At 37.4% G+C, this 27,960-nt stretch overlaps 1 protein-coding gene across 5 annotated transcripts in view; it reads left to right on the forward strand.

Moving 5' to 3' along the window:
• Positions 1-27,960, forward strand: part of ACVR1C (activin A receptor type 1C) — a 93,722-nt gene that overhangs the window by 50,088 nt on the left and 15,674 nt on the right. For 4 of the 5 annotated variants that reach the window (XM_050751752.1, XM_050751757.1, XM_050751756.1 and 1 more), the window contains exon 3: positions 22,596-22,835. In XM_050751752.1, coding sequence (XP_050607709.1) covers positions 22,596-22,835 — 240 coding nt within the window. The remainder of the gene's footprint in view (positions 1-22,595; positions 22,836-27,960) is intronic. The other variant, XM_050751754.1, reaches the window with a different exon arrangement.

Genomic DNA, 27,960 nt, shown 5'->3' on the forward strand with positions numbered 1-27,960 from the left:
CCTAACTGTAAGCTCTGCCAAAGTACTGACAGGTCTATATGTTCTGCCCTTAAGTTAATCAGTAACCAGTCTTTCTTTTTCAAAAATCAACTTTATTAAGACCTAATTTAGGCATAATAAAATGCCCATGTTTTATTATTTATTTATTTACAAAAAATAGTTTCTTTATCGAGAATGTGTGTGATGAACAGTGGGAGGACAGTGGGTGATTAGATCTGGGTAATTAGTATATTCATCATCTCAAACCTTTATCATTTAAAATGCACAGATTTTAACTATATAGTTTGATGAGTTTAGACACATACATATGCCCTTGTAACCACCACCACATCTCCATTACCTCAAAATGTTCTCAGTCCCACTTCCACCAGGGCTAGACCACTGATCTATTTTCTATCATTGTAGATTGGATTTATTTTTCCTAGAGTTTCCCATGAAAGGAGTCATTATGAAACTTTTTTTTGAGGGGGGAGGAATTGGCTTTCTTCAGTCAGAATAATGTTTTTGAGATTCATTCATGTTGCTGAGTTTATCAGTAGTTTACTCCTTTTATTGCTGAATAATGTCCCACTCTACATATATATTACAATTTTAAAAAATCCATTCGTCCATTGATGTGCATTCAGGTTGTTTCCATGTGCAGGCTATTATTCGCAAAGCTGTTATGAGCATTCACGTACAAGTCTTTGGATATGTGCTTTTATTTCTCTTTGAAAATACCTAAGGGTGGAACTGCAGGGTCACATGATAAGTATATGTTTAACTTTATAGTCTCCCAAATAGTTTTCAGACCGCTTATAATATTTTATATCTCTAACAGAAATGTGTGATAGTTTCAGTTAGTATGTATTGTTGCCAACACTTGATATAATCAGTCTTTAATTTTAGTTATTCAAGGGTTTTGTGTTGGTATTTTATTGTGGTTTTAATTTGCATTTCCCAATAATTAATAATGTTAAATTATTTTTTCATGTGCATATTAGTCATCATTTATGTATCTTCCTCTGTGTAGTGTGTATTTGAGTGTTTATTAAAAATTGAGTTTTTTTGGCCAGGTGTGGTGGCTCATGCCTGTAATCCCAGCACTTTGGGAGGCCAAGGCGGGCAGATCACAACGTCAGGAGATCAAGACCATCCTGGCTAACACAGTGAAACCCCATCTCTACTAAAAATACAAAAAAAAAAAAAAAAAAAAAAAAAAAATAGCTGGGTGTGGTGGCGGGCGCCTGTAGTCCCAGCTACTCGGAAGGCTAAGGCAGGAGAATGCCATGAACCTGGGAGGCGGGTTTTTTCTTTTTTTTAATCTTTTTCTGGTTGAATTGGAAGAGTTCTTTATATATTCTGAATACAAGTCCTTTATCACATAGATAAATTGTGACTATTTTCTTCCATTCTGTGGTTTGCCATTTTGTTTTCTTGAAGCTATTTTTTACAGAGCACAAGGCTGAAATTTTGATGAAGTCTGATTTATTTTTTTAAAATAATTATGATAGTTTACTAGTTTCATGTCCTGAGTTTTTGTCTACCCAAAATTCATATATATTTTTATGTTTTCTTCCAGAAGTTTTAATATTTCAGTTTTTACAATTAGTTTCAATTTTTACATTCAGTTTCAACTTAATTTGTGTTATTATGTGAGGTTAAGGTGGAATTTTATTTTTTCCATATGGATTTGAAGTTGTTCTAGCATCATTTATTGAAAGTCTATGCTTTACTCATTGAGTGATGGTTGCACTTTGGTTGAAAATAAAGTTACTTTATATATGTGGGTATATTTCTGGCCTCTTTCTTCTGTTCAATTGTTCTATATGCCTTATACTATCACCAAACTGTTTTGATTATTGTAGTTTTATAGTAAGTATTGAAATCAGGTTTTGTGAATTCTCCAACTTTGTTTTTCCAGATTAATTTGCCTATTATCCTTTGCATTTTTATCTAAATTTTAGAATCTACTTGACAATTTCTACAAGAATACCTGCTGAGATTTTGATTAAACTGAGTTGAATATATAGATTAATTTGCAGAAAATAATCATGTTCACAATATTGAACTTTTAATCCATGAACCTAGAATTTTTTTTTCTTCACCTATTTAGTTCTCTGGTTACTCTTAGCAGTGCTTTGTAGTTATCAGAGAACAAGTCTTATAAATATTTTGTTGACTTTATCTCTAGTGCATGTTTTTGATGCTATTGTGAATGGTATTTTAAATATCTCAATTTCTAAATGTTAACTGCTAGTATATGATAATAAAATTAATTTTCCTTTTATCTTATTTATGATTTCCTGAAAGCTTGTGAAAATAACTTATAGACTTGGTGCGGTGGCTCACACCTGTAGTCCCAGCACTTTGGGAGGCTGAGGCGGGCAGATCACTTGAGATTGGAAGTGTGAGACCTGGAAGAGTTTCGCCTGGCCAACATGGCGAAACTCTATCTCTATTAAAAATTAGCCAGGCGTGGTGGCACATGCCTGTAGTCCCAGCTACTCGGGAGGCTGAGGCGGGAGAATCGCCGGAACCCAGGAGGCAGAGGTTGCAGTGAGCCGAGGTCGTGCCACACTGCACTCCAGTCTGGGTGACAGAGTGAGACACTGGTAAAAAAAAAAATAAGGAAGGAAAGAAAGAGAGAGAGAGAGAGAGAGAGAGAAGGAAAGAAAGAAAAGAAAGAAAGAAAGAAAGAAAAAGAAAGGAAGGAAAAGAACTTATATTAGTTCTAGTAGCTTTTTTTTTTTTCTAGATTCTTTGGCATTTTCTGCATACATAATCATCTTATCAATGAATATAGACCATTTTATGTCTTCTGTTCTGATATATAGAAGATACAGAATTTTATTTGTTTTCCTTGAGTTTTTGAACTGAATGGGACTGCCAATATACTGATGAATAGGAGTGGTGAGAGTGAAGATCCTTGCCTTTCTCCTGATTCTAGGAGGAGAGCATTCATTCTTTTACCCTTAAGTATGTTGTTAACTGTGGGCTTTTTGTAGATTCCTATTATCAATTGAGGGAATTTACTTGTATTCCTAGTTTGGTGAAAGTTTCTCTTTAAAATCATGAATGGATATTACATTTTTAAAAAGTAGCTTCATGAGTTTATTGAGATTATCATGTGATTTTTCTTCTTTAGTCTGTTCGTATGATGGATTGCATTAATTGGTTTTCAAATGTTATCTATAATAGGGAAGATATGTGTTGTCTGGCCACTAATTAATGTCTACAAGAAATGCTATGTAACATTTAATTGAATTTAAGCTTCTTTTTAATTAAAAAATTTTTTAAGACAGTGTCTTGCTCCATGACTCACTGCAGCCTTGAACTCCTGGGCTCAAGTGATCTTTCTACCTTAGCCTCTTGAGTAGGTGGGACTACAGGTACATGCCACCACACCTGGCTCATTTCAAAACAAAAAATTTTTTTGAGATGTGGTCCTACAGTGTTGCCCAGGCTTATCTTAAACTCATGGCCTTAAGCAATCTGCTGCTTCAGCTTCCCGAAGTGCTGGGATTAGAGGTATGAGCCACTGTACCTGGCCAGATGCAAACCTTTTTATTTGAAAAAGTTGGGGACTTTCAGGCTGAGTACTGGATGATGAAGCTAGTGCCAACAACTCCACCATTTCTGTGTCATCAGTGAGTGTGACTGACATCTCCCCCTCTGCCTGTAGGGATTTGTCAATTTCGAAGTGATCACAAAACAGGAAATACAGAAATGTACTCTGAAAAGTAGACAGTGTGATATTTCTACAGTACTTGATAGTCTGCATCATGTCCATGTGCAGTAGAAGAAAGGTCAGGAGGTGACCAGAAGAGGTTGGACAAAATCTCGGACTTCCCTTTACAGTTTCACCTGAAAGCCAAGTGGATTCTTGCCTCTCTGACTCTTTCATCAGTCACCCCAGATGGTGGGGTCATTTCTAAGGGTAGCTGACTTGATGTAAGTGCAGTAACTCAGTCTCATGCTTCAGCTGGTCCTCTCTTCTGTACTTAGATCCTATTTGTTATGGTGGGGACTTTGCTTTATTTTTTTGTGTGTGTGACAAAATTTTTCTCCTGACTAGAGCTCATGACTCCCCTCCCCTCTTCCCCTAGTAGGTGTGTATCCTTACAGTGGTTTCTGTCTGTGAGGCCCCTAATCCATCCCCCTCAGTTCTCACAATTCCTTCCTGATTTCGTGTAATTTCGGCCTCCTGTCTCTATTCAACATGTCTCTTAAACCGTTTTTTCATATTTTCTAATTTTTGAATCTTTGATGATTTCAGTATCTATAGTCTCTGTGGGTTTGGTTCTGCTGTTTTTGGTTCTGCTGTTTTTGGTTCTGCTGTTTTGGTGACTTCTTTCCTTGTGTTTTTTAATGATTTATTTTATTGTGAGCTCATGGTCTTGGGAAACCTTATCTGGAGGAAAGTTTTGAAGCCTGTATTTAAAATTTGTTCCTCCAAAGAAGATTTATATTAGCTTCTACCAGCTGCTTCGGGGGGTGTTACCAACCCAAAACCATTCAGTGTTTTGATTAGGTTTTTTGGGGCAATGTAATGGAGTGAATTCTGACTCTAAGCCTCCCTGTAAGGGATACGCACTGGTAGTGAGGAAATCTCAGATTTTTTTTCTTTTGTCTTTTTTCTGCTTTACCCAAAGTCAGACTTGAGACACACAAGCATATACCCTATCTCTCTCTGTAGAACTTTTTGTTTTGTTGTTTTGTTTTGTTTTCATGGCAGTGCCATTCTTAGTTGTCTGATTTATGCAAGAATCGCTGATCTGACCTTTTACTGTTTCAGGAACCATGCTTTATTTCCCAGCCTCATGATACAGTGTGGTAAACTAAGCACTTCACCACCAAGAGCTGGCAGATGCCTCCAGGGTCAAGGCAGCCACAGTGCTCAATCCCCTTTCTGGATTTGTACTTTATTCTTGGCTGTCGAGCAATTCATTTATTTTTGCACCAGCTTTATCATAAAATAGAAAAAAATTATTGATATTTTATTCAGCATTTTTATGTGTACTGTAGCAAGAAGGGTTTCTGTGGACATCTAAAGTGTAACTTGGCAAAAATGGAAATTCTAAGATAGTTTATTTTTGAAATGATGCTGGCATAATTATCTATCCATCTGGAAGAAAACAAGACTGTACCACAGTGTCATACCATATACAAAAATAAATTACAGCTTGATTAAATATCTAATTGTGAAATATAAAACAATTTAAATGTCAGAGAAAAATTTAGAAAAAAAGATTTTTTATGACTTTATAGTATGGAAGCTGTTCTTAAATAAGACAGGAAACCCAGCTGCTATAAAAGGAGAAGAAAGATATAATTGACTTGATGAAAACTAAAATAAAAATGAATGACAAAAGATAACATAAATAAAACCAGAAAACAATTTAAATATTGGGTGGAAATGTAGAAATATTTGTAGTATATATGACTGGAAAAAGATAACTATTTAAAAGATAAAGAGGGCGTGTGTGTGTATGTGTGTGTGTGTGTCTGTGTATGTGTTAATTGCAAGATGGGTTGGGGAAAGAGAGAGGGTACATGAGAGAGACTGAGGAAGGGAAAATGCTAAATGAACAAAAAATGAGAGGGCATAAACAAATTTTACAGAGGAGAAAATCTAAATGGTCAAATACCGAAAAGATGTTTAATCTCACTATTAGCTGGGATTCCATTTTTCCCACCTATTAGATGGGCAAAAGTTAAAAAAATGTTGTATCAGCCAGAACATTTTTAAATAAAAGTATCCAAAACTTAGATAATAATATCTTAATAAGGAAATTCAGTGGCTCACATGGCAAGAAATCTGGAAATAGTCAGGGTCTATTGTTTGTTAATAAAGAGGCTTGACAATGTCACCAGCCTACTTCCATATTTCAGTACTTCTGACAACCAAGCATACAAGGATGCAAGGCAGTATGAATAAGGACAGCAGAAAAGAGCGTATACCAGAAACCGACGATGGCGTCATATATTGGAATTAACAGACAAAAATTATGTCTGTTTTCCAAATGTAAAGAAACAAAAGGCAAACTTGAAAATATTTTTAGAGAATAGGAAGCCATTAAAAAGTGAACTGGCAGATTTAAAGAAGCACAGAAGAAAACTCTTAAAAATGAAAAATACAATAACTCATTTACCAAACTTAGGGATGGGTTTAAGAACAGTTAGCATAAGAATGATTGAGGAGAGAAATAGGGGTCTTAAATACAGGTCAGAAGAAATAATTTTGTATGCAGTACACGGAGAATAGAAATGGGATGTATGGAAGAGGGGATGACAAACAAAGGAAAGTGAAAGAAGAGCTAACACATGCTTTCACATAGGAGTCCAAAAGAGAGGGGAGAGAAAATGGGGCAAAAGCGGTACCTGCAAAGATAACAGCTCACACATTTCCAGCATGGAGAACACTGGTCCCCAACCCCAAGAAAGTCAATGAATATCAATAGGACAAATAAAAAGACTTCCAAAGCTTAACACATTATAGTAAAACTACAGAACGCCAAAGACAAAGGGAAGTCCTAAAAGTTGACAGAGAAAAAAAGTTAATTAGAGCAGAATTTAATTTAATGTTCATCAGTTTAATTGAATATAATATTAAGTTCAATTTAACATTGAATTTAACATTAAATTCAAACTCAATTTAACATTAAATTCGAGTAAATAGATTAACATTAAATTCAGCTCCTTTGAATTGTCTTAATTAAATTCAATTAATTTGAATTAAATGTTAATCAATGAACATTTATTACATGTTAACCCAGGTAGAATTAACATTGTCTTCTCAATAGCAAGAAGTGAAAAGAGAAACAGTGCAATTATATATGCAATGTTTTGAAAGAAAATAGCTAGTAACAGAATTCTATGTCCAGCAAAAATATCTTTAAAGAAGGAGGGTAAGGAAGAGGCCCTTGTAAAGTAACAGAAATAGAGTGAGTTTGCTATTAGTGGCACCTTGATAAAGGAAATTCTGAAGGATGTACTTCAGGCAGAAAGAAAGTAACACCAAAGTTCTGACACGCAAGGAGGAACGAAAAGCAAAGAAAGTGAGAATATGTGACTAATTCTCAAGAATATTATTGACAATAACAGCAATAATCAGATAGGGCTTTAAAAATATTAATATAAACCATTCAGTGTAATAGTGGCATACTGGATGTGTCAGGAGAGGGGCCAATGGAGTTAAAATGTTCTAAAGACCTTATTCGTCTAGGAGAAGGGTAAAAGATATTTTTAAGCATTAATGCTTTAAAATGTGCCTGTTGTCATTTCTATGTTACTTTTAAAAGAATAGAACGTGAGTATATTCTTTCTAATCTTTGGTAGGGAAAAATGGAATAATAAAAACAATCCAAAAAATGTCAAGAGGTCTGGGCACGGTGGCTCACGCCTGTAATTCCAATGCTTTGAGAGGTCGAGGTGGGAGTATTGCTTGAGCTCAAGAGTTTGAGATCAGCCTGGGCAACATGGCAAGACCCTGTTTCTACAAAAATTTTTTAAAAAAGTAGTCAGGCGTGGTGGCGTGTGCCTGCGGTCCCAGCTACTTGAGAAGCTGAGGCAGGAAGCTTGCTTGAGCCCGGAGGTCAAGGATGCAGTAAGCCCATGCTCCCACCATTGCACTCCAACCTGGGTGCCGCTGCACTGCAGCCTGGGCAGGAGCATGAGACCCTGTCTCCAAAACAAAAACAAAAACAAAACAAAACAAACTGACAGAAAAACCAAAAGAAGTCAAGAAAAGAGAAAAGGAAGCACACAGAAGATGTGACAAAGAGAGAGCACCCAAATATGTCAGTAATAATTAAATGTAAATAGTTTAATGTAAATAGACTCAGCATTCCAGTTAAAAAACAATGATTATCAAAGTGTGGAAAACAAATTCAATTAAATGTTTAAAATACGTATCTAAAATGAAAGTTTACAGAAATGTTGAAATTATTGTGATGGTAAATATATACTGTACATATATTAAACAAACAAAAGTGTTAGTTTACTTAAATTAATAGAAGACAAAACAGAATGTAATGCAAAAAAATTACTAGAGTTTAAAAATGTCACTTTTTCACAGCTGAAGTTTCAGTTTACCAGGGATTTTTAAAGAAAGCTAAATTTCTATGTACTTAAGAATGAAGTCTCAAAAATAAAGAAAATATTTACAGATCTATAAGGATAAATAGAAAAGTCCACAATCTCAGAGGGAGATTTCAACATAACCACTGTCTTGGTAATTGATATTACAGTAGATTTTTTTTAAATTAGGAGAATATACAGAGTTGAAACAATATGATTTATGAACAACCTACTTTTTCAAAAATTATAATTTACTGAACCTGAACAGTCCTGTGACGTTAAAGAACTTGAAGCATTTATAAAATGGGCAGTAATATATGTATTTTCATTAAGAAAATTTCAAAGCCCAGAAGGCTCTACCAGAAAGTTGTGCTAAACTTCAAGGAACAGGTAATTCTTACACAAACTCTTCCAAAGCAAAGACAAGGAGGAATCTCATTTTATGCATAAATTTGATATCAAAACCAAACGAAGTATAGAAAAGGAAAAGTACAAGCCATTCTCATTCATGAACGTGTATGCAAGCATCCTAACTTTGACCTGGAACCATATAGGAAATGAGACTCTGGGAGCCATAGTTCAAGTTTACCCGAGTTAACAAGAAAATGATCAAGCACAATGATAGACCTATTTTTTTAAGGCAAAGAAATGATTATTCCAGGCCGGGCATGGTGGCTCATGCCTGTAATCCCAGCACTTTGGGAGGCTGAGGCGGGTGGAATCCAAGGTCAAAAGACGGAGACCAGACTGGCCAACATGGTGAAATCCCGTCTCTACTAAAAATACAAAAATTAGCAGGGCATGGTGGTGCATGCCTGTATTCCCAGCTACTTAGGAGGCTGAGGCAGGAGAATTGCTTGAACCCGGGAGGTGGAGGTTGCAGTGAGCCAAGATTGAGCCATTGCACTCCAACCTGGCCACAGAGTGAGACTCCGTCTCAAAAAAAAAAAAAAAAAAAAAAAAAAAAAGGGAAATGATTATTCCTCAAGCCAACATAATGGTTGTCCTGGGGGAAGGGATAAGGTTGTAATCATGTGGGAGTTTCTCAGAATGGGGGTGCCAGTGTTGAGCAGAGAGGGGATTTACATGGACATTTATAATTATTTGTTATATTCTACCTATATATTGTACATAATTTTCTGTATATTCATTATATTTCACAACAAAAGAAGAATAAAACATCAAGTTTCAAAGTAATGTGTGAGTATAGGTAAATCTATGGAAGGTTACACATTCTGTTAATATCCAGAGTAGGTATTGGAGACAGCTGACAGACAAAGGATGTTCTTTAACTCTTCCCTTGTCAATTTGTATAGTGTCTGGCTTGTTTTGTTGCACATATATTCTTTTTCTAATAAAAAAGCCTAATGAGTCAAAAGTTAATATGACTATAAATAAGTGTATCCAAGACATCTGGTTTTCTTCCATACCCATTTCACAGGAGAACTTAGACTTTTTAGCTGGTTATGTGGCTGTCTCCCTAACAGATAATATTTTCAGCTACTCTTGCAGCTAAATGTGGTAATGTAACTAAGCTCTGGCTAATTAGATAAATGGCAGTGTTTGGGAGGACTTTGGAGAAGACTCATTAAAACAGCACTGGTGGCCAGGCATAATGTTTCACACCTGTAATCCTAGCACTTTGGGAAGCCCAGGCAGGAGGATCTGTTTAGCCTAGGAGTTCAAGACCAGCCTTGGCCAGATGGTGAAATTGCATCTCTACAAAAAATAAAGGAAATTAGGCTGGGTGCAGTGGCTCAAGCCTGTAATCCCAGCATTTTGGGAGGTCAAGGTGGGTGGATCACCTGAGGTCAGGAGTTTGAGACCAGCCTGGCCAACACAGTGAAACCCTGTCTCTACTAAAAATACAAAAATTCGCTGGGCATGGTGGCACATGCCTATAATCCCAGCTACTCACTAAGGAGGCTGAGACAGGAGAATCGCTTGAACCCGGAAGGCGGAGGTTGCAGTAAGGCGAGATCACACCACAGCTATCCAGCCTAGGTGACAAGGGCAAAACTCCTTAAAAAAAAAAAAAAAAAAAAAAAAAAAGAACTAGCTGGGTATGGTGGTACACACCTGTAGTCCCAGCTACTTGGGAGGCTGAGGCAGGAGGATCCTTCAAGCCCAGAAGACCAAGGCTGCAGTGAGCTATGATTGCACCAATACACTCTAGAGTGGGTGATAGAGCAAGACCCTGTCTCTTAAAAAATTAAATAAAAAAAAACAAAACAGAATTGGCATATGAGTATACCACCATCATCATGCTGCCTGGATGCAAAGGTTGGAGTTATGGCAGTTATAGCAGCTGCCTTGGATCATGAGGATGATGGTTTCACTGTAGGACCACAACAAGGGAACTGACAGGGGCCTGACTGAAAACTTTATAAAACCATCCTGCTACTATTGGACTACCCATCTTCAGATCTCTTTCCCATGAGGGAGAAAAACAATTGATGTATTTGGTTTCCTCTGTTATTTGTAGTTAAATTCAATTCTAACTAACATAAAAGCAGCAAAGCAAGTCATCCAGAGAGGCAGTAAAGCAAGCCTACCTGCCCATAGAAGGTAGAATTTTTGTTTGTAGATCAAATAAAACCTGTCTATGAGATAGGCTCGTAGACAGGTTTTATTTGATCTACACAGTTTCTGGGAAAGAACATTGAATTTGTTTATAATGTTAAACATTAAGAGTCTGCTATGGTCTGAATATGTTCCCCGTAAGTTCGTATGTTGAAATTCTAACCTCTAAGGTGATAGTACTAGAAAGTAGCAGTCTTTTGACTTGATTAGGTCAGGAGGGTGGAGCTCTCATGAATGAGACTAGCACCCTCATAAAATGGGTCCAAGGGAGCTCCTTTGCTCCCTCCACCATAAGAGGACACAGGGAGAAGGTGCCATCTATGAACCAGAAAGCAGCCCTTCACCAAACATGGAACTTGCTGGCATGTTGATCTCAGACTTCCCGCCTCCAGAACTATGATAAATAAATTTCTGTTCTTTATAAGTTACCCAGTGTATGCTATTTTGCAGAATGGATGAAGATAAAGTTTTAATATAAAAATCCAGATTCCTGGCTGGTCTTGAAAATTCAGAAGATACGACATCCTTGAAGTCTCATGCTATCAGTTGGCCGAAGCTGAATAGTGACTGACTCTTCTGTGTGGGGCATGGGCTTTTCTTATTTCATTCATTCATTCATGATGTATTGTGCTTATATCCACTGGCCTAGAGTTCCCACTATCAATAGTTTAGTTATATTTTAGCATAGTTGAGTTGTTCTGTTTAATACAATTTTGTATGTTACTTCCTTAATATTAGACAAGTATTTTTTTCCTATGTGAAGGAATCCCATTTTGTTGCTTGGTTCCTCTATGGCTGGGTTGTATTTTGGTTTGTGACAGAACTGATTTCTGTAGACTCTGGGTAATAGCAGAGACATGCTCAGAGAAATCATGATGATGTCAAATAGCACCAAGAGCACCTTAAAATTGTCTGTGAAAATTCATCCAGAATAAGATCAGGAAGACTGGGCTAGAGAAGCTGGCACTTTTTAGGGTTAATTTTGATAAGAATTGCTACTTAGTTCATGCTTGCACTAATTACAGCCCTTCATATGGAAATAGACTATTCAACAAAAAAACCCCTTCAAATTCCAGTTATCTTTGTTCCCATTTTGCTACCAAAACATACAGTGCTTAAAAGGGTAAGTGTTGTAATAATTTCTGATTTTTCCCTCCAGATTTCAATATACTACTTTAATAATGCCATTATATTTTTCACTAATTCAAATAATTACTTTAATAAAGAAAATATGACAAAACGTTAAAATGTGGGTGCTTTATTAACTTCAGTACAATTTCTGCCTTCCTGTTCTGTTCTCAATTGCATAAAGAGGAAAAGGAAAATTGATAATTTATATCAATTGTGGTAGGTATATAATACATATTGATTAGGCACATGTCTAAATTAGACTTTTTAAACCAAACCAAAGTTTGCATTTGAAAGAAGATAAGCTGCCAAAACATTAAAATCAAATTTATAAAAAACTAATAATTTTAAAGCAAGCTGTAATTATAAGAATTGCAGACTCAGAAAGTGAGTGTTATTCTTTTGGGAGTTTAAAAGTCTTGTTATTTTCATTCCTCTTAGAAGACTCGTTGTTTCTTAACTTTCTTCTGGTTTTCTATTTGATACATAAATTCATTGCTCTAGTCAGGCAAAGGTGACATGTGCATGCTGAGAAATACTCACGGGACCCATTGTGGAATTGTTCTGCCATCACACGAGCAAATCCATTTATAGCTCACTCTCTGGGGACTCTGGCTTTTTTCCCCCCTAAAATGAAAGGTGCTATGATTTTTATTGTTTGGAAAGTGCTCTGAAATATAAGCATCTAAAAGTCAGACTTGTGTTTTAAAGTTTAATATAGGAGGCATTTCTTGTCTCCAGAAACAAGTACACTGATTTACATTATGAAATTTTGTTCATAGAGATGTAATAGGAAATTGAAAGCAAAGTTTATAGCTAATTCTAAATTGAGGATTTTACATTATATAAGGCTTTACTCTCTCAGTTATTTAAATACCATTACTTTATTATTATTATTATTATTATTATACTTTAAGTTCTAGGGTACATGTGCATAACGTGCAGGTTTGTTACATATGTATACTTGTGCCATGTTGGTGTGCTGCACCCATCAACTCGTCAGCACCCATCAACTCGTCATTTACATCAGGTATAACTCCCAATGCAATCCCTCCCCCCTCCCCCCTCCCCATGATAGGCCCCGGTGTGTGATGTTTTTTACTCAAATATTTTTGAGGTGATTATTACGTATAGGACATTGAGCTATATGTAAGCTATATGTGAGCTAGGCCAAAATGTAATTATCTCACATCAGTTTTTTCGAAGTGAACAAGCTGCTTTGTGTGAATATATTAGCTGTGGGAGAAGTTATGCTAGCGTAGACTTTAGGACAGAGAAGTATAACTTTCCGTCATCAATATTTTAAGTGTCTTCTGTGAATAACACTCTGTATTATGTGCTGGGGAAACAGAGAGATTGAGATATGGATGCTGCTCCAAAGACTTTAATTTTTTTTTATGTAAAGGGTTGATTTAAGAAAAAAGGAACCCTAAAACATTTCTTGAATAATTACTATCTAAGTTCTTTACAGACATGCATTATTTGAGAATATGTGTTTTGATAACAAAGATTAAGAGACTATCATTTCTGCTAGGTATGTGTCCTGAAATTAAGAACACTGATTATGGAACCTATTTATATTCTGTTTACATTTTATTAAGCTTACCTCCGCTTGAGTGAAAGTTCTTCATACTTTTTATGACAACGATTATATTATTTAATCCAAGATTGTTTCTTTAAAGCATAAAAATATTATTCTTCTTAAATTCCAGTGCTAATGGATGAAAGAAGATTTGCAGCCTCTTGATGTTTGTCATCTACTCCCAGAAAACCAGCAGCACAAGGAGAACACATACAGGAAATATTTTTATGTGTGGCACTCTATTATGAAACCTAGCCAGAAGAAGATAGTTTATGCAAATAGCCATTTATAGACTGAGCACCAAACAATGGAATGGCCCATCAATAGTTCTTTTGATTCAGTTAAAAGGGAGAAATAATTATCATGTTATTTCTGCCTCTGTCATGCCTTGATTTGATCTCTGGATTAGAAAATCTTCTGCCCTTATTCAGTATGTAAGGTTCATATTGATCCCAAATAACCCCTCTGACATAATCATGTTTGCTGTTTGCAAAAGGGAGGCCATTTGCTGCATGGCAAATGGAGCATAGCATGTTGGAGGGATCTAAGCGAATTAACTTGTAATTGGATGATTCTTGATGAAACTTACAATGGTCACTGTGAAGAAGTGACCATTGTAAGGGAAGGAAGTCAAGGATGGGAGAGTGAAGGGGGTATCTGCCTGCAACCAGTAAGTACAGATTTACACGAGAGGAGTAGACAAAAAAATTGATGTTTGTGACTTAGTTTCTTAGCCCATTCTACTTTAAATGCCTATCAAAGTGCAGTTACATATTCTTTTATGAATGTTCCATTCATCATGAATGAAATATCTCATAATCTTTTTCTTATTTCCCTCCTCCCCCACTCTTTTTTTATTTTTAAAAGAATTTTACTTTAATTCTGGGATACATGTGCAGAACAGGCAGGTTTGTTACATAGGTATATGTGAGCCATGGTGCTTTGCTGTACCTATCAACCCATTATCTAGGTTTTAAGCCCCACATGCATTGGCTATTTGTCCTAATGCTCTCCCTCCCATCACCCCCCACCCTCTGACAGGTCCTGGTGTGTGTGTTCCCCTCCCAGTGTCCATGTGTTCTCATTGTTCAGTTCCCACTTAATAAGTGAGAATATGTGGTTTGATTTTCTGTTCCTGTATTAGTTTGCTGAGGATGATGGCCTTCAGCTTCATCCATTTCCCTGCAAATGACATGATCTCATTCCTTCTTATGGCTGCATAGTGTTCCATGGTATATATGTACCACATTTTCTTTATCTGTTCTATCATTGATGGGCATTTGGGTTGGTGCCATGTCTTTGCTATTGTAAATAGTGCTGTATTAAACATAATGTGTGCATGTGTCTTTATAGTAGAATGGTTTATATTCCTTTGGATATATACCCAGTAAGGGGATTGCTGGGTCAAATGGTATTCCAGGTTCTAGATCCTTGAGGAATTGCCACACTGTCTTCCACAGTGGTTGAACTAATTTACATTCCCACCAACAGTGTAAAAGCATTCCTATTTCTCCATAGCCTTGCCAGCATCTGTTGTTTCTTGACTTCATAATCACCATTCTGACTGGCATGAGATGGTATCTCATTGTGATTTTGATTTACATTTCTCTAATGATTAATGATGTTGAGCCTTTTTTCATATGCTTATTACCTGCATGAAGGTCTTCTTCTGAGAAGTGTCTGTTCATATCCTTTGCCTGCTTTCTGATGGGATTGTTTGGTTTTTTCTTGTAAACTTGTTTAGGTTCCTTGTAGATTCCGGATACTGGACCTTTGTCCAATGGGTGGATTGCAAAAATTTCCTCCCATTCTGTAGGTTGCCTGTTCACTCTGATGGTAGTTTCTTTTGCTGTGCAGAAGCTCTTAGTTTAATTAGATCTTATTTGTCAATTTTGGCTTTTGTTGCAATTACTGTTGGCATTTTCACCATGAAATCTTTGCCCATGCCTATGTCCTGAATGGTATAGCCCAGGTTTTCCTCTAGGGTTTTTATGGTTTTCAGTTTTACATTTAAGTCTTTAATCCATCTTGAGTTAATTTTTGTATAATGTGTAAGGAAGGGGTCCAGTTTTAGTTTTCTGCATGTGGCCAGCCAGTTCTCCCAGCACAATTGTTAAATAGGGACTCTTTTCCCCATTGCTTGTTTTTGTCAGGTTTGTCAAAGATCAGATGGTTATAGATATGTAGTGTTATTTCTGATATCTCTGTTCTGTTCTATTGGTCTATATGTCTGTTTTGGTACCAGTACCATGCTGTTTTGGTTACTGTAGCCTTGCAGTATGGTTTGTAGTCAGGTAGCATGATGCCTCCAGCTTTGTTCTTTTTGCTTTGGATTGTCTTGGCCATACAGGCTATTTTTTGGTTCCATATGAAATTTAAAGTAGTTTTTTTCTAATTCTGTGAAGAATGTCAATGGTAGTTTGATGGGAATAGCATTGAATCTATAGATTAATTTAGGCAGCATGGCCATTTTCATGATATTGATTCTTCCTATCCATGAGCATGGAATGTTTTTACATTTGTTTGTGTCCTCTCTTATTTACTTGAGCAGTGGTTTGTAGTTCTCCTTCAAGGTCCTTCACATTCCTTGTTAGCTGTATTCCTAGGTATTTTATTCTCTTTGTAGCAATTGTGAATGGGAGTGTATTCTTAATTTGGCTCTCTGCTTGTCTGTTGTTGGTGTGTAGGAATGCTTGTGATTTTTCCACATTGATTTTGTATCCTGAGACTTTGCTGAGGTTGTTTATTAGCTTAAGAAGTTTTTTGGGCTGAAATGATGGAGTTTTCTAAGTATAGAATTATGTCATCTGCAGACAGACAGTTTGACTTCCTCTCTTCCTATTCGAGTAGCTTTATTTCTTTCTCTTGTGATTGCCCTGGCCAGAACTTCCAATACTATGTTCAGTAAGACTGGTGAGAGAGAGCATTCTTGTTTTGTGCTGGTTTTCAAAGGGAATACTTTCAGCCTTTGCCCATTCAGTATGACATTGGCCATGGGGTTGTCGTAAATAGCTCTTATTATTTTAACATATCTTCCCTGTATACCTACTTTATTGAGGGTTTTTAACATCAAGGGATGTTGGATTTTATAGAAGGCCTTTTCTGCATCTATTGAGATAATCATGTGCTTTTGTCATTGGTTTTGTTTACGTGATGGATTACATTTATTGATTTGCATATGTTGAACTAACCTTGCATCCCAGGGATGAAGCTGACTTGATCGTAATAGTTAAACTTTTTGATGTGCTGCCGTTTGCTTAGCCAGTATTTTATTGAGGATTTTTGCATTGATGTTCATCAGGGATATTGGCCTGAAGTTTTCTTTTTTTTGTTGTATCTCTGCCAGGTTTTGGTATCAGGATGACGCTGGCATCATAAAGTGAGTTAGGGAGGAGTCCCTCTTTTTCAATTGTTTGGAATAGTTTCAGAAGGAATGGTACCAGCTCCTCTCTGTACGTCTGGTCCTGGGCTTTTTTTTTTTTTTTTTTTTTTTTTTTTTTTTTTTTGGTTGGTAGGCTTTGTATTCAGGGGTCTATTCAGGGATTCAACTTCCTGGTTTAGTCTTGGGCCTCCTCCCCCAATCTTAAAGTTTTCTCCATGTATGTATGTATGTGTTTGTGTGTATATATATACACATATATATATACACTTTTTAAAATGTATGTGTGTGTATATATATATACACACACACACTTTTTTTTTTTTTTTTTTTTTTTGAGACAAAGCATCTCCAGCAATATTCCCTTTTGGTTCGTGTGTTACCTGAGAACATTTCGAAGTCACAAGCTGGAGAAGGAAATGCTTTATTTTTTATGGGTGAAGGGGAGTGAGAAAGCAGTTGAAGACTTGATATTAATAGTTATACCTTCATGAATTGGACCTTGCAAAATGTTATCTTTTTACTTGGGAAAAACTATTAATAATAGGAGGGAGAGTGTTTTTTTTGTTTTTTTGGTTTTTTTTTTTTTTTTTTTTTTTTTGAGACGGAGTCTCGCTCTGTCACCCAGGCTGGAGTGCAGTGGCGCGATCTCAGCTCACTGCAAGCTCCGCCTCCCGGGTTCACGCCATTCTCCTGCCTCAGCCTCCCGAGTAGCTGGGACTACAGGCGCCCGCCACCGCGCCTGGCTAGTTTTTTGTATTTTTTAGTAGAGACGGGGTTTCACCGTGTTAGCCAGGATGGTCTCGAACTCCCAATCTCGTGATCTGCCCGTCTCGGCCTCCCAAAGTGTTGGGATTACAGGCTTGAGCCACCGCGCCCGGCAGGGAGAGTGGTTTTAATGCAAAATGACAGTGACTTTTGGGATGGAAGCACTAACCTTGAAAGGTTTTACAAGAATGGACTTTATTTGGATGAAGGTCTCTGGTTTGTTTGTTTGTTTGTTTCTAAACAATTTTCCAGCAGGACATAGCTCTTCACTCCCTCTATTCTCAGAGGGTTTCTAATATGTCACTCCATTGTAATGCTTTGGTTTTCAGTCAGCTGATTGCCATTTTAATATAGTGGGGAAATGTGTCTGTAATTTGAAATGTAGCTATTATACTAGAAGATTTCCATGCCAGTAGTCCATATGATTATTTGAAGCAATTGATCAAGTACACACCTCCACTTCTAAGTGTGAGCAAAAGTTCTGAGAAGGAATTTAGAGGAAAGAGATTTTATTCTAGTAAACAGTTTGCAAACTGGGTAGAAATAGCCCTCAGCATAAACTGAAGGTGCATTCCAGAGAACAAAGGCAGGGTTTGTTTGGCTTTTATAGAGAAAGTTCCCATTTAGGTTTTCAGTCAGGTCCTCCTATGAAAATGAAAGATTAGAAGTTGCTTAGTTCTGATTGGTTGATGCAGGCCACAGTCTATTGGTTGATTCAGGTAACATGGGCAAGAACAGTTAATTATGAAAGTTTCAAAGTTAAGCAGATGTATGGCTTTTCTGGGAACTCACAGTATGTGTGTAACCTCTAGTCAGCAAATGGCCACTCGGTTCTATTTTAAATTTAGGTCCTGTTTGCCACTCAGGATTGATCTTGAGGGATTGACTTTTTCAGGTTCACATAGCCATCTCCTGCTTATAGCATATGCTAAGGAAATGTAAATTAATTAAGTTGAAGGTCATGTAAATCTCATAAACATCAATATTTTCTCATACTTTCAATAAAGAAGGAGCAGGGAAGGAAATGTGGGGATGATGTCTACATTGTCTTATCTTTTTCTTTTCATCTTGAGGCGTTCCTTAAAGCAAGAAATAGGAAGTAGTGAGGAGGTAATGGGAATAGTAAACTGTTCTGGGAGAAGCTGCTGCATCTAAACTAAGTCTTCACTTGGACAGTGGCAACCAGCGGTGACTTTCACAACCACCAGTTCCACGCAAGTCTCCAGGGAGAGTTGCAAAAGTCACAAAGATAAATTAAAAATTTCCTTCCTTCCTTCTTCCTTCCTTCCCTCCCTCCCTCTCTCCTTCCCTCCCTCCCTCCTTCTTTTCTTCCTTCCCTCCCTGCCTTCTTGCTTCTTTCCCTCCTTCCTTCCTTCCTTCCTTCCTTCCTTCCTTCCTTCCTTCCTTCCTTCCTTCCTTCCTTCCTTCCTTCCTTCCCTCCCTCCCTCCCTCTCTCCTCCCCTCCCTCCGTCCTTCTTTTCTTCCTTCCCTCCCTGTCTTCTTGCTTCCCTCTCTCCTTCCTTCCTTCCCCTTTCCTTCCTTTCTTCCTTCCTTCCTCTTTCCTTCCTTCCCTCTCTCCTTCTCTCCCTTCCCCCTTCTCTTCCTGCTATCTTGTTAATACTTCCTTCCCTTGCATTTTCTCAGTTTAACATATTGTAGGGCTTATTTTGGGGAAATATTTGTCAGCTAGGCCCTCACCCTTTCTGGGTTAGTGCTTTTTTCTCATTTTCCCCATCCTCTTCAATCTAATTTTCTAAGGAGTGAAATGACTTGAATTAACAATGCAGCCCTCCTCCCACCTCACTTTTGGGATTTAACATGTCCCTCCATGGAGCTGCTAATTCCATGGAGAATGCATCTCACTTGGCACAGAAAATCCCCTAAATTGCAAAGCATATAAATAATAAGAGTTTTCCTGTGATCAAGAATATAAGAAAAATTAATATGTTCATTAAAGTTAGCTATTATTGAAACCTATTCTCAGCTGCATGATTGTTTTCTTGTACCATGATTCGCTGGATGTAGACTACAGTTTTTTTTTTCATTTATCTCCTCTAGTGATTATAATCAGCATTACGTTTAAAGCATAGTTTTACAAATGTTTGCTTTTAAAATTCCTCAGTGTTTAAGGAGTTCTTCCAGAGTGGTGTTGCTAGACTTTTTCTAGCTGAGTAATCTTTTTTCTTTATTGACTCATATTGGTAAATTTGTTCACAAAAGTAGAAACATTGTTCATCTATAATAAACATCTCTGAGAGCCATAGCCATTGCTAGAGTGGTGTACTTTTATGGAGATTATTCTATTTTTAGGGTTGCTGACCTTTTGCTTTTTTATTAGTTGCTATAGTGATGATCTGAGCTCTGCTTAATAGAGCTTTACAAAAATGATGACGATCAATAAGCTTGTTAATGCTAATGTTTTATTGATGGTTCCTAATAACACATATCAAAATAAAATTTAGTCATGTAATTGTATTCAATAGTGGAATTGTGTATTTAAAAACACGTTTAAGTAGATGTTTATGTAAGATGCAGGAGATTAAATGCATTCTGTGGCTTTTTTAGAAAAACTGGAATACCTTTGTGCAGACATAAAAATATAGAGACAGTTTGAAAGATCATTGTGAAATACACAATTTTAGAACAGCAAACTTCAGAAGTTGGAAGTACCGTGGCTAATGATTACTAAAACAAAGTCAAGTCAGAGAATTCTTTTAGTACCTATTCTAAGAACACTGTAGGCCAATTTCTCCTCATATGCACCTGTATAACTACTAATGATTTCAGAGGAATTCTGAAACACTCAGGGAAGAAAAGTTGGTAATCAGTTAAAATTCACTAGGCAAAGTAGTAGAACAGCACGGATTATGATCGTTTCTGAAGTTCACTTAACAATTTTAAATATTTTACTTACTGATAGTAGATAAACTACTATCTTTGGCATTATAGTGAAATTTCTATGAACACATTTGTGAGGAATTTGATTCTTTTTCCTTCAGAATTAAATAATATTTGTTTTCAGTGATAGTCATGTATTTTTTGACACATTGTAGGTAAAGTGTAAGAACATCTAAGATATTAAGCTCTTTAGCATTGTCAGTGCAAAGGAGGACATCTGGGGAATGGCGAAACTATCAAGGCCCATTATCATTGCCATTTGTTTAGATGCCCTGGTGCTGGTGTCAGGCTATTGATTTCCAAGCATAGTCTCCCATTCTTTGGTCTGTGAGGAATCAGCTGGGGAGGCAGTTTGCCAAAGGTTCACAGCAAGAAGATGGCAGCCCACAGGTGGAGCTGGTGTCTCTGTCTCTAAAACCTGGATTCCTCTCCTTCTCCTTGATGTTTGAGAACCTAAGTCTCTTCAATTCTGTTCCCATAGTCTATCAAATATGCTGTAAGATTTATTAAAAACAAAAATCAACACCACAGTGGTAGGACAAAGGGATGAAATGGGATTGATGCAGAGGCTATCTTTAGTCAATGAAAAGGAAATGAACAATGTGTCAGTTTCAAGTGTCAAAATAACTTCTTTGAAAAACACAGGAAATTATCTGTCATCATAGATTTTTCATGTATCACTTTTTTTTCTAAATTAAAAAAAGATTTCTTAAATGCAAGATGAAGTTTAAGCAAAAAAAAAAATTGGCTTCATGTGTTTTTAAAATTAGAATCACAAATTTAATTATATCCTTATGTTACTTGGTTTCAATGATCACATTTATTTTTCTAAAATGAAAAGTCTTGTCTCTTATAGGAATACCACTAGTAGAACTTTTAGTGATTCTGTCATTGAAGAACTATTTACTGATCATCTACTATGTGTCAGGCATCATTGTAAACACTGGACATATGGCTGGGAACAAAGCAGGCAGACTTCTTCCTCTCCCAAAGCTTATGTCTTCTGGAGGGAACTGGGTAATCAATAAATGAGTATGTGATGTGTTAGGTGGTGATCAGAGCTAGGATTTAAAATCAAGCAGGACAAGGGTCTTGAGAGTGTACAGGGAATGGGAATGAAGTGCTATTTTAGGTAAGGTTGTCAGCCAACACCACGGTCTCCCAACTGGCTTCTTGCATTAGGTTTCTAATTGGCCTATTCACGTTTATTCTTGCTTCTCTAGTGTCTATTCACACAGCGGCCACTCAGAATAAAAGTTAGATCATGCTTCTCACCTACCAAAACCCTGAAACAACTTTTTAGAATAAAATTCACAGTCCTTTTCTTAATCCTTTTCATCCCACTATCATTCCCTCTCTCTTCCCTGCTTCATTTTTTTTTTTTTTTGTAGCACCATTCTTTCTTGCTTTTGTGTTAAACATCTGTTTAGTAGATGAGTGAGAACATATATGACTCAAGAACAGGAATTTGGGCTCTTTGCTCACCATTGTATATCCAGCACCTGGAATAGCAGCAACACATTGCAAGAGCCCAATAATTATTTCGGCATGAAAGAATGAATGTACATACTTTAAAAGTGGACTACTGTGGCCAGGCATGGTGGCTCACGCCTGTAATCTCAGCACTTTGGGAGGCTGAGGTGGGTGGATCACCTGAGGTCAGGAGTTTGAGACCAGCCTGGCCAATATGGTGAAACTCTGTCTCTAATAAAAATACAAAAATTAGCCGGGTGTGGTGGTGGGCGCCTGTAGTCTCAGCTACTCAGGAGGCTGAGGCAGGAGAATGGCTTGAACCTGGGAGGTGGAGGTTGCAGTGAGCCCAGATTGCACCCCTGCACTCCAGCCTGGGTGATAGAGTGAAAAAAAAAAAGTGTACTGCTGAATAATGGAGGAAAAATAGTAGATAGAAAAGAGTGAAATGCTTCAGAGGTCGTAAAACAGATCCCATGTGCTAGTTTCCAGTATCCTAATCATATTTCTTATTGTCACCTGCCATAACCATTCCTAGCTGCAGCCTAATCTCATTTCTTTTTCTCCATCTTTTCTTATACCACAGAGAGCCTTTACCAATGAACATAAGTGCATACTGTGTAGCTGCATATTCTGGATGTGAAATTTTGGTGATTGCAATTCCAATTCCAAAAATACTTAAAATGGGTTGATTTATGGTCATGTTCTTTCTTCTTTAAACTTTAGCATCACCAAATGCCCCAAAACTTGGACCCATGGAGCTGGCCATCATTATTACTGTGCCTGTTTGCCTCCTGTCCATAGCTGCGATGCTGACAATATGGGCATGCCAGGGTCGACAGTGCTCCTACAGGAAGAAAAAGAGACCGAATGTGGAGGAACCACTCTCTGAGTGCAATCTGGTAAATGCTGGAAAAACCCTGAAAGATCTGATTTATGATGTAACTGCCTCTGGATCTGGCTCTGGTATGTTACCATGGTCCATTTTTTCATAAGCAAACTCTTTATTTACAAGTAAATAAAAACTTTTTAACAAAAGGGCCCAAATACTATGAATTCCATCTTGAAAGGATACATGGTGAGCTCTGGTATAGGAACTCCTTTTAGTACCTGAGGTAGAGAAAAACCATTGTGGCCTATAGAATTAAGTCTTCTCAGTTGCTTTTTATAACTTTAGGTGTCCAGATTCTTATGTTCACTTTCCTTCAGAATTTATTTCTGAAGCAAGAAAGCAGTTTCCTTTCTCTCCTCCCTACCTCCCCCTATTATGGTTACTAACAATCACTGTTGCTTTCTTGGTAATGTTTTATGGACACAAAAGAGTTAGGGTTGTAGTATTTAAGGTGTTGAGTTCTGAGGGAACGATGTTGGTTATACAAAGTAGTGTTCTTTGAGCACTTTTGCTTGTGGTTATGAGGATTTTCAGAATCTATAGACACCCCCTGGGATATGTGTGAAGCTAACAGGGAACATACCTGAAATTAAATCAAGAATATGTTCTTAAAGCAAAGAAACAGAAGATTAAAGACAGCAGTGCAGCATTCCTGTGCTGGCTTTTGCTGGCTACAGTTGTATATTAATAACTCTCTTCCTCTTTAATGGAACTCCAGAACCCCAGGTAAAGCATTCAAAGTACCAGGCTGTATTATAGCCTAAATGAGCCTCTCTCACAACACAAAGCATTTGAAGTTTTTTTTTTTTTTTTTTTTTTTTTTTTCCAGGAGGTTGGGGTTAGTGGGAAGACAATTTTTCCAGAGTAACAAACTCCATAAAATGGTAGGGGATTCTATATATATATATCCAGAAATCCTGCTAGCTCATGGTTTACGGAAATAGGAACAAGAGTAACCCTAGGTGAACCACTTCAGAAGCCCCTGCATCTCTTCTTGTTTTGGAAGGATCATTACGATTGTAGCCCAACATTTTGAAGAACTCCCTTGCCAATGGCTTTCAGGAAAATCCACGCAGACACAATTAACAGAGGTAGGGGACAGAGGGGTGATAACATCTCTATGTGCATCCATATTTAGCGTGAAGCAGCTTTGTATTCATCAGAAAAGAAAAGCATAATGGAACCCAGAGAGTTTGCTCCTTCTGGGGCAAAATCACCTGGCCCCCCACTGACAAAGTCTAAATGTTTACACCATCACTGTACACATTAGGTAGCATCTTTCAAGGGAAGAATACTGGTAAGAAAACTCCCAAACTGCAAAGTTTTAAAAACCGGAAATTAAATTAAATTAAATTATTGGCTAGAAGACTGGCATGTTCCTTCCTTCCTTCCTTCCTTCCTTCCTTCCTTCCTTCCTTCCTTCCTTCCTTCCTTCCTTCCTCCCTCCCTCCCTCCCTTCTCTCTCTCTCTCTCCCCTCTTTCTTTCCTTCCTTCTTCCCTCCCTCCCTCCCTTCCTTCCTTCTCTCTCTCTCTCCCCTCTTTCTTTCCTTCCTTCTTCCCTCCCTCCCTTCCTTCCTTCCTTCCTTCCTTCCTTCCTTCCTTCCTTCCTTCCTTCCTTCCTTCCTTCCTTCCTTCCTCTCCTATCCTCTCCTCTCCCCTCCCCTCCCCTCCCCTCCCCTCCCTTCCCCTCCCCTCCCCTCTCCCTCCCCTCTCCTCTCCTCTCCTCTCCTCTCCTCCCCCTCTCTCCTCTCCTCTTTTCTTTTCCAGATTCTCACCCTGTTACCCAGGCTGGAGTGCAGTGGTGCTATCTTGGCTCACTGCTACGTCTCCCTCCTGGGTTCCAGTGATTCTCTTACCTCAGCCTCCCAAGTAGCTAGGATTATAGGTGTGCCCCACTACACCTGGCTAATTTTTGCATTTTTAGTAGAGATGGGGTTTCACCATGTTGTCCAGGCTCATCTCAAACTCCTGAACTCAAGTGATCTGCCTGCCTCGGTCACCCAAAGTGCTGGGATTACAGGTGTGAGCCAATGCATCAGACAGATTTTTCTTTAAAATTAAAACTTGATATTCAATACTCTTTCCTTATTTGACTCTGACACTTTGAGGCCCACTGTGCCTTGATTTCTTGAATATTGACAACATTCTAGGCACAAAGACCTCTGATTTATGGCAAGTTTCTTGAAACCTTATATGATTTCTTTATAAGGTTCAAGAGGTTACATAACTCTCTGCTTAATCCCCATCCCCAAAAACATTTTAATTTATCTGAAGATGTTAGGTATTTTGGAGCTATTCCTTAAATACATTTAAGATAACCAAAGATTTTCCTTTCAAATGAAAGTAATTCAGATTTTAATACTAGAGATTGGGATTTAGTTTGAGAAAGTAGTAATGGACTTGGGCATAAATCAAAAATTAATATTACATTTTCTGGTGTTTTTTGCATGTTTAAACCTAAATCTGGAATTACTGATTCTGGACTCTCTCCTTTTCAGATTATTCTAAGATCTCTCGTTTAAAAAAAATAAAAAGTAGTAAATGTACCCAAGCATGGATGATTTCTTTAAATACCGATCTGAAAGAGCGTTAGGCATTTTTTTCCCCCAAAGCCAGTTGCATATGTTTGGCAGTGACCAGCAGCTGAAAGTAACAGAAGGCCTCCCTGCCTATCATGATCAGAGAATGGGTGTATCCGCAGTGAGACCTCAGTCCTAAAAACTCACCTGTAGGGAGGGGATTGGAGGAAGGGGGAGTCTGCTTCCCTCTGCTTTTCTTAATTGGCCAATAACTTTACATGTGAGACAGTTTTGTCGGATGCTGAGGAACAAAAACTGGGAAGCTTATTCTTGACCTGGTCAGGGACAAATTTCAAAGACATATATAATGCCTGCAAGAGGGGAAAATGGACTGATGAGGATGGATGGTGTCTCAGATGGCTTCCAAGAAACTGGGTAGGCTGCTGCTTTTCCCTTGTAGTGTAACAATTCTGACTGATGGTGACATTATTGAAAGCTAACCTACAACCCCTGCTTAAAAGATTGAAATGAACCTACAGGGAGAAGCAAAAATCCATGTATCTTCAAATCAAATGTCTAGGTGCATACCAGAAGAATTAGATTCATTTTGGTGATTGCTTTGAAAGATACCAAAGCAAGTTTTATTGAGTTTTAATGTCTCAATTTAATTGCTGTCTTGAGTACTTTATATGTTGTTGTCTTACTTTGTTCCTGATCTGCACCACTGATTATGTACTTGATTAATTTTCTGTTTGAAAGCATAAGCTTATCTAGCTCTCTATCCATTTGTTGTGTTTTGGGTAGTGCTGGTTGTTGGTAGCGATGTTTCTGTGAATGTGTGTGTGTATGCAGATAAGACTATAGGGTAGCAGGAGGAAGGGAGAGACTGAGATTGAGATTTGACGTAATAATTGTTAGTACAACTCTTAGTGTGTGGTCAAGTAGTAAAATTGATTGTTGCCTGCAAAAACAGTCCAGGCCGGGCGCGGTGGCTCACGCCTGTAATCCCCACACTTTGGGAGGCCGAGGTAGGTGGATCACTTGAGGTCAGGAGTTTGAGACCAGCCTGGCCAATATGATGAAACTTCTTCTGTACTAAAAATACAAAAATTAGCCAGGCATAGTGGTGCACACCTGTAATCCCAGCTACTCAGGAGGCTGATGTGGGAGAATTGCTTGAACCTGGGAGGTGGAGATAGTAGTGAGCTGAGATCATGCTGCTGCACTCCAGCCTGACAGAGCAAGACTGCATCTCAAAAAACAAAAACAAACAAAAACAGTCCTTATAGTTTGCTTCTAGAGAGGAAGAGTTTGCACTGAAGATCCCTGTTTTAATTCTAGGTCTGCCTCTCACTAGCAGCATAATCCTGGGAAAGACTTTGATTATTGAGGGACCTCAGTTTTGCCATCTCTAAAATGATAGGGTTGAACCAGATGATTTCAAAAAAACTTTCTGCCTGTAGGGTTTTGTGACTAATTGTTGAGATCTGTAACAACATATTTGTAGTCTGTGCTTATTTAGCCTGTGCTTATATGTTCATATGAGAACATGTGAACGAACAGTGACCCGTTTTAGGTGCAGGGACCAAAGCCCTCGCAAGACAGGGTCATTGCTATGAGGGCTCCCTAGCTGAGTACAAAAACAGTAACTGAATGTGACTTTTCAGAATACATGTAGACTGTAACCTCTTTAACTATTTTTTCCTTTGATTTTAGAGTAATAAATATCTATTGTGGAAATAAAGAAAATGTGGAAAATTACAAAGAAGACTATCGTAACTCACCCCAGTTTCACCAAGAGAAATAACCATCCTAACATTTAGCATATTTCCTCTTGAGTCTTATTTTCTGTGCATATTTTGAATAGCTAGGTACACTTATATTTATAAGAATAAAATGTACTATGCTGTTTTTATTTAATATTATAGCAAATTTTTTTTATGTTATTAAATATCTCTTCATAAGCATCATCATTATTATTGGCTCTGAGTAAGCCATCCTAAGATTAACATAATGTTAACCATTATTGAGCATGTAATAGGCCAGATACTGTGCTAGGTGCTGAACATGCTTATTAATTCTCAAATCATCTCTATGGGATGGGTAATGTTGATTATCCCCAGTTTTTCAGATGAAGAAGCTGAAGCACAGACAGGTGAAATAACTTGTGCGTGATTATCAGGTGGCAGAGCTGAAATTTGAACCCACCTGTGCTCTGAATCTCTGCACTTTATTTCACAATTATTCCATTACCTGACACTTTTACTTATTTTTTTTCCTATAAATAATAATAAGATATTAAACATCTTGACATAAATTTTTCTACATTTTGCATTAGGTATTTGCGACAGAATTCTAGAGGTGGAGTTAGTAGTTCAAAGAATAGAAGCATCATACATGCATTCAGGATATATTTTCTTTGAAATTTTTTTTTTGTTCCGCAGAAAATATTTATTTGATATCTTATTTGACTGTATCTTGCTTTTAGTGTAATATAATTGTCTCACATCATCATTGCATTTGATTCTTCACTTTCCAATTTCAGCTTGGTTTTGAAAAGACTCACAAATAATTATTTTGTACTTCCAGTTGTACCAGGAACCATACATTTTATTTTAGAGGCTAACACATTTTTTTTCTTTTATTTTTTGCTTTTACTCTTGTGTACTTAGTAACCTGA

The sequence above is a fragment of the Macaca thibetana genome, chromosome 12 (assembly GCF_024542745.1).
Source record: "Macaca thibetana thibetana isolate TM-01 chromosome 12, ASM2454274v1, whole genome shotgun sequence".
In the NCBI taxonomy this organism is placed as follows: domain Eukaryota; kingdom Metazoa; phylum Chordata; class Mammalia; order Primates; family Cercopithecidae; genus Macaca; species Macaca thibetana.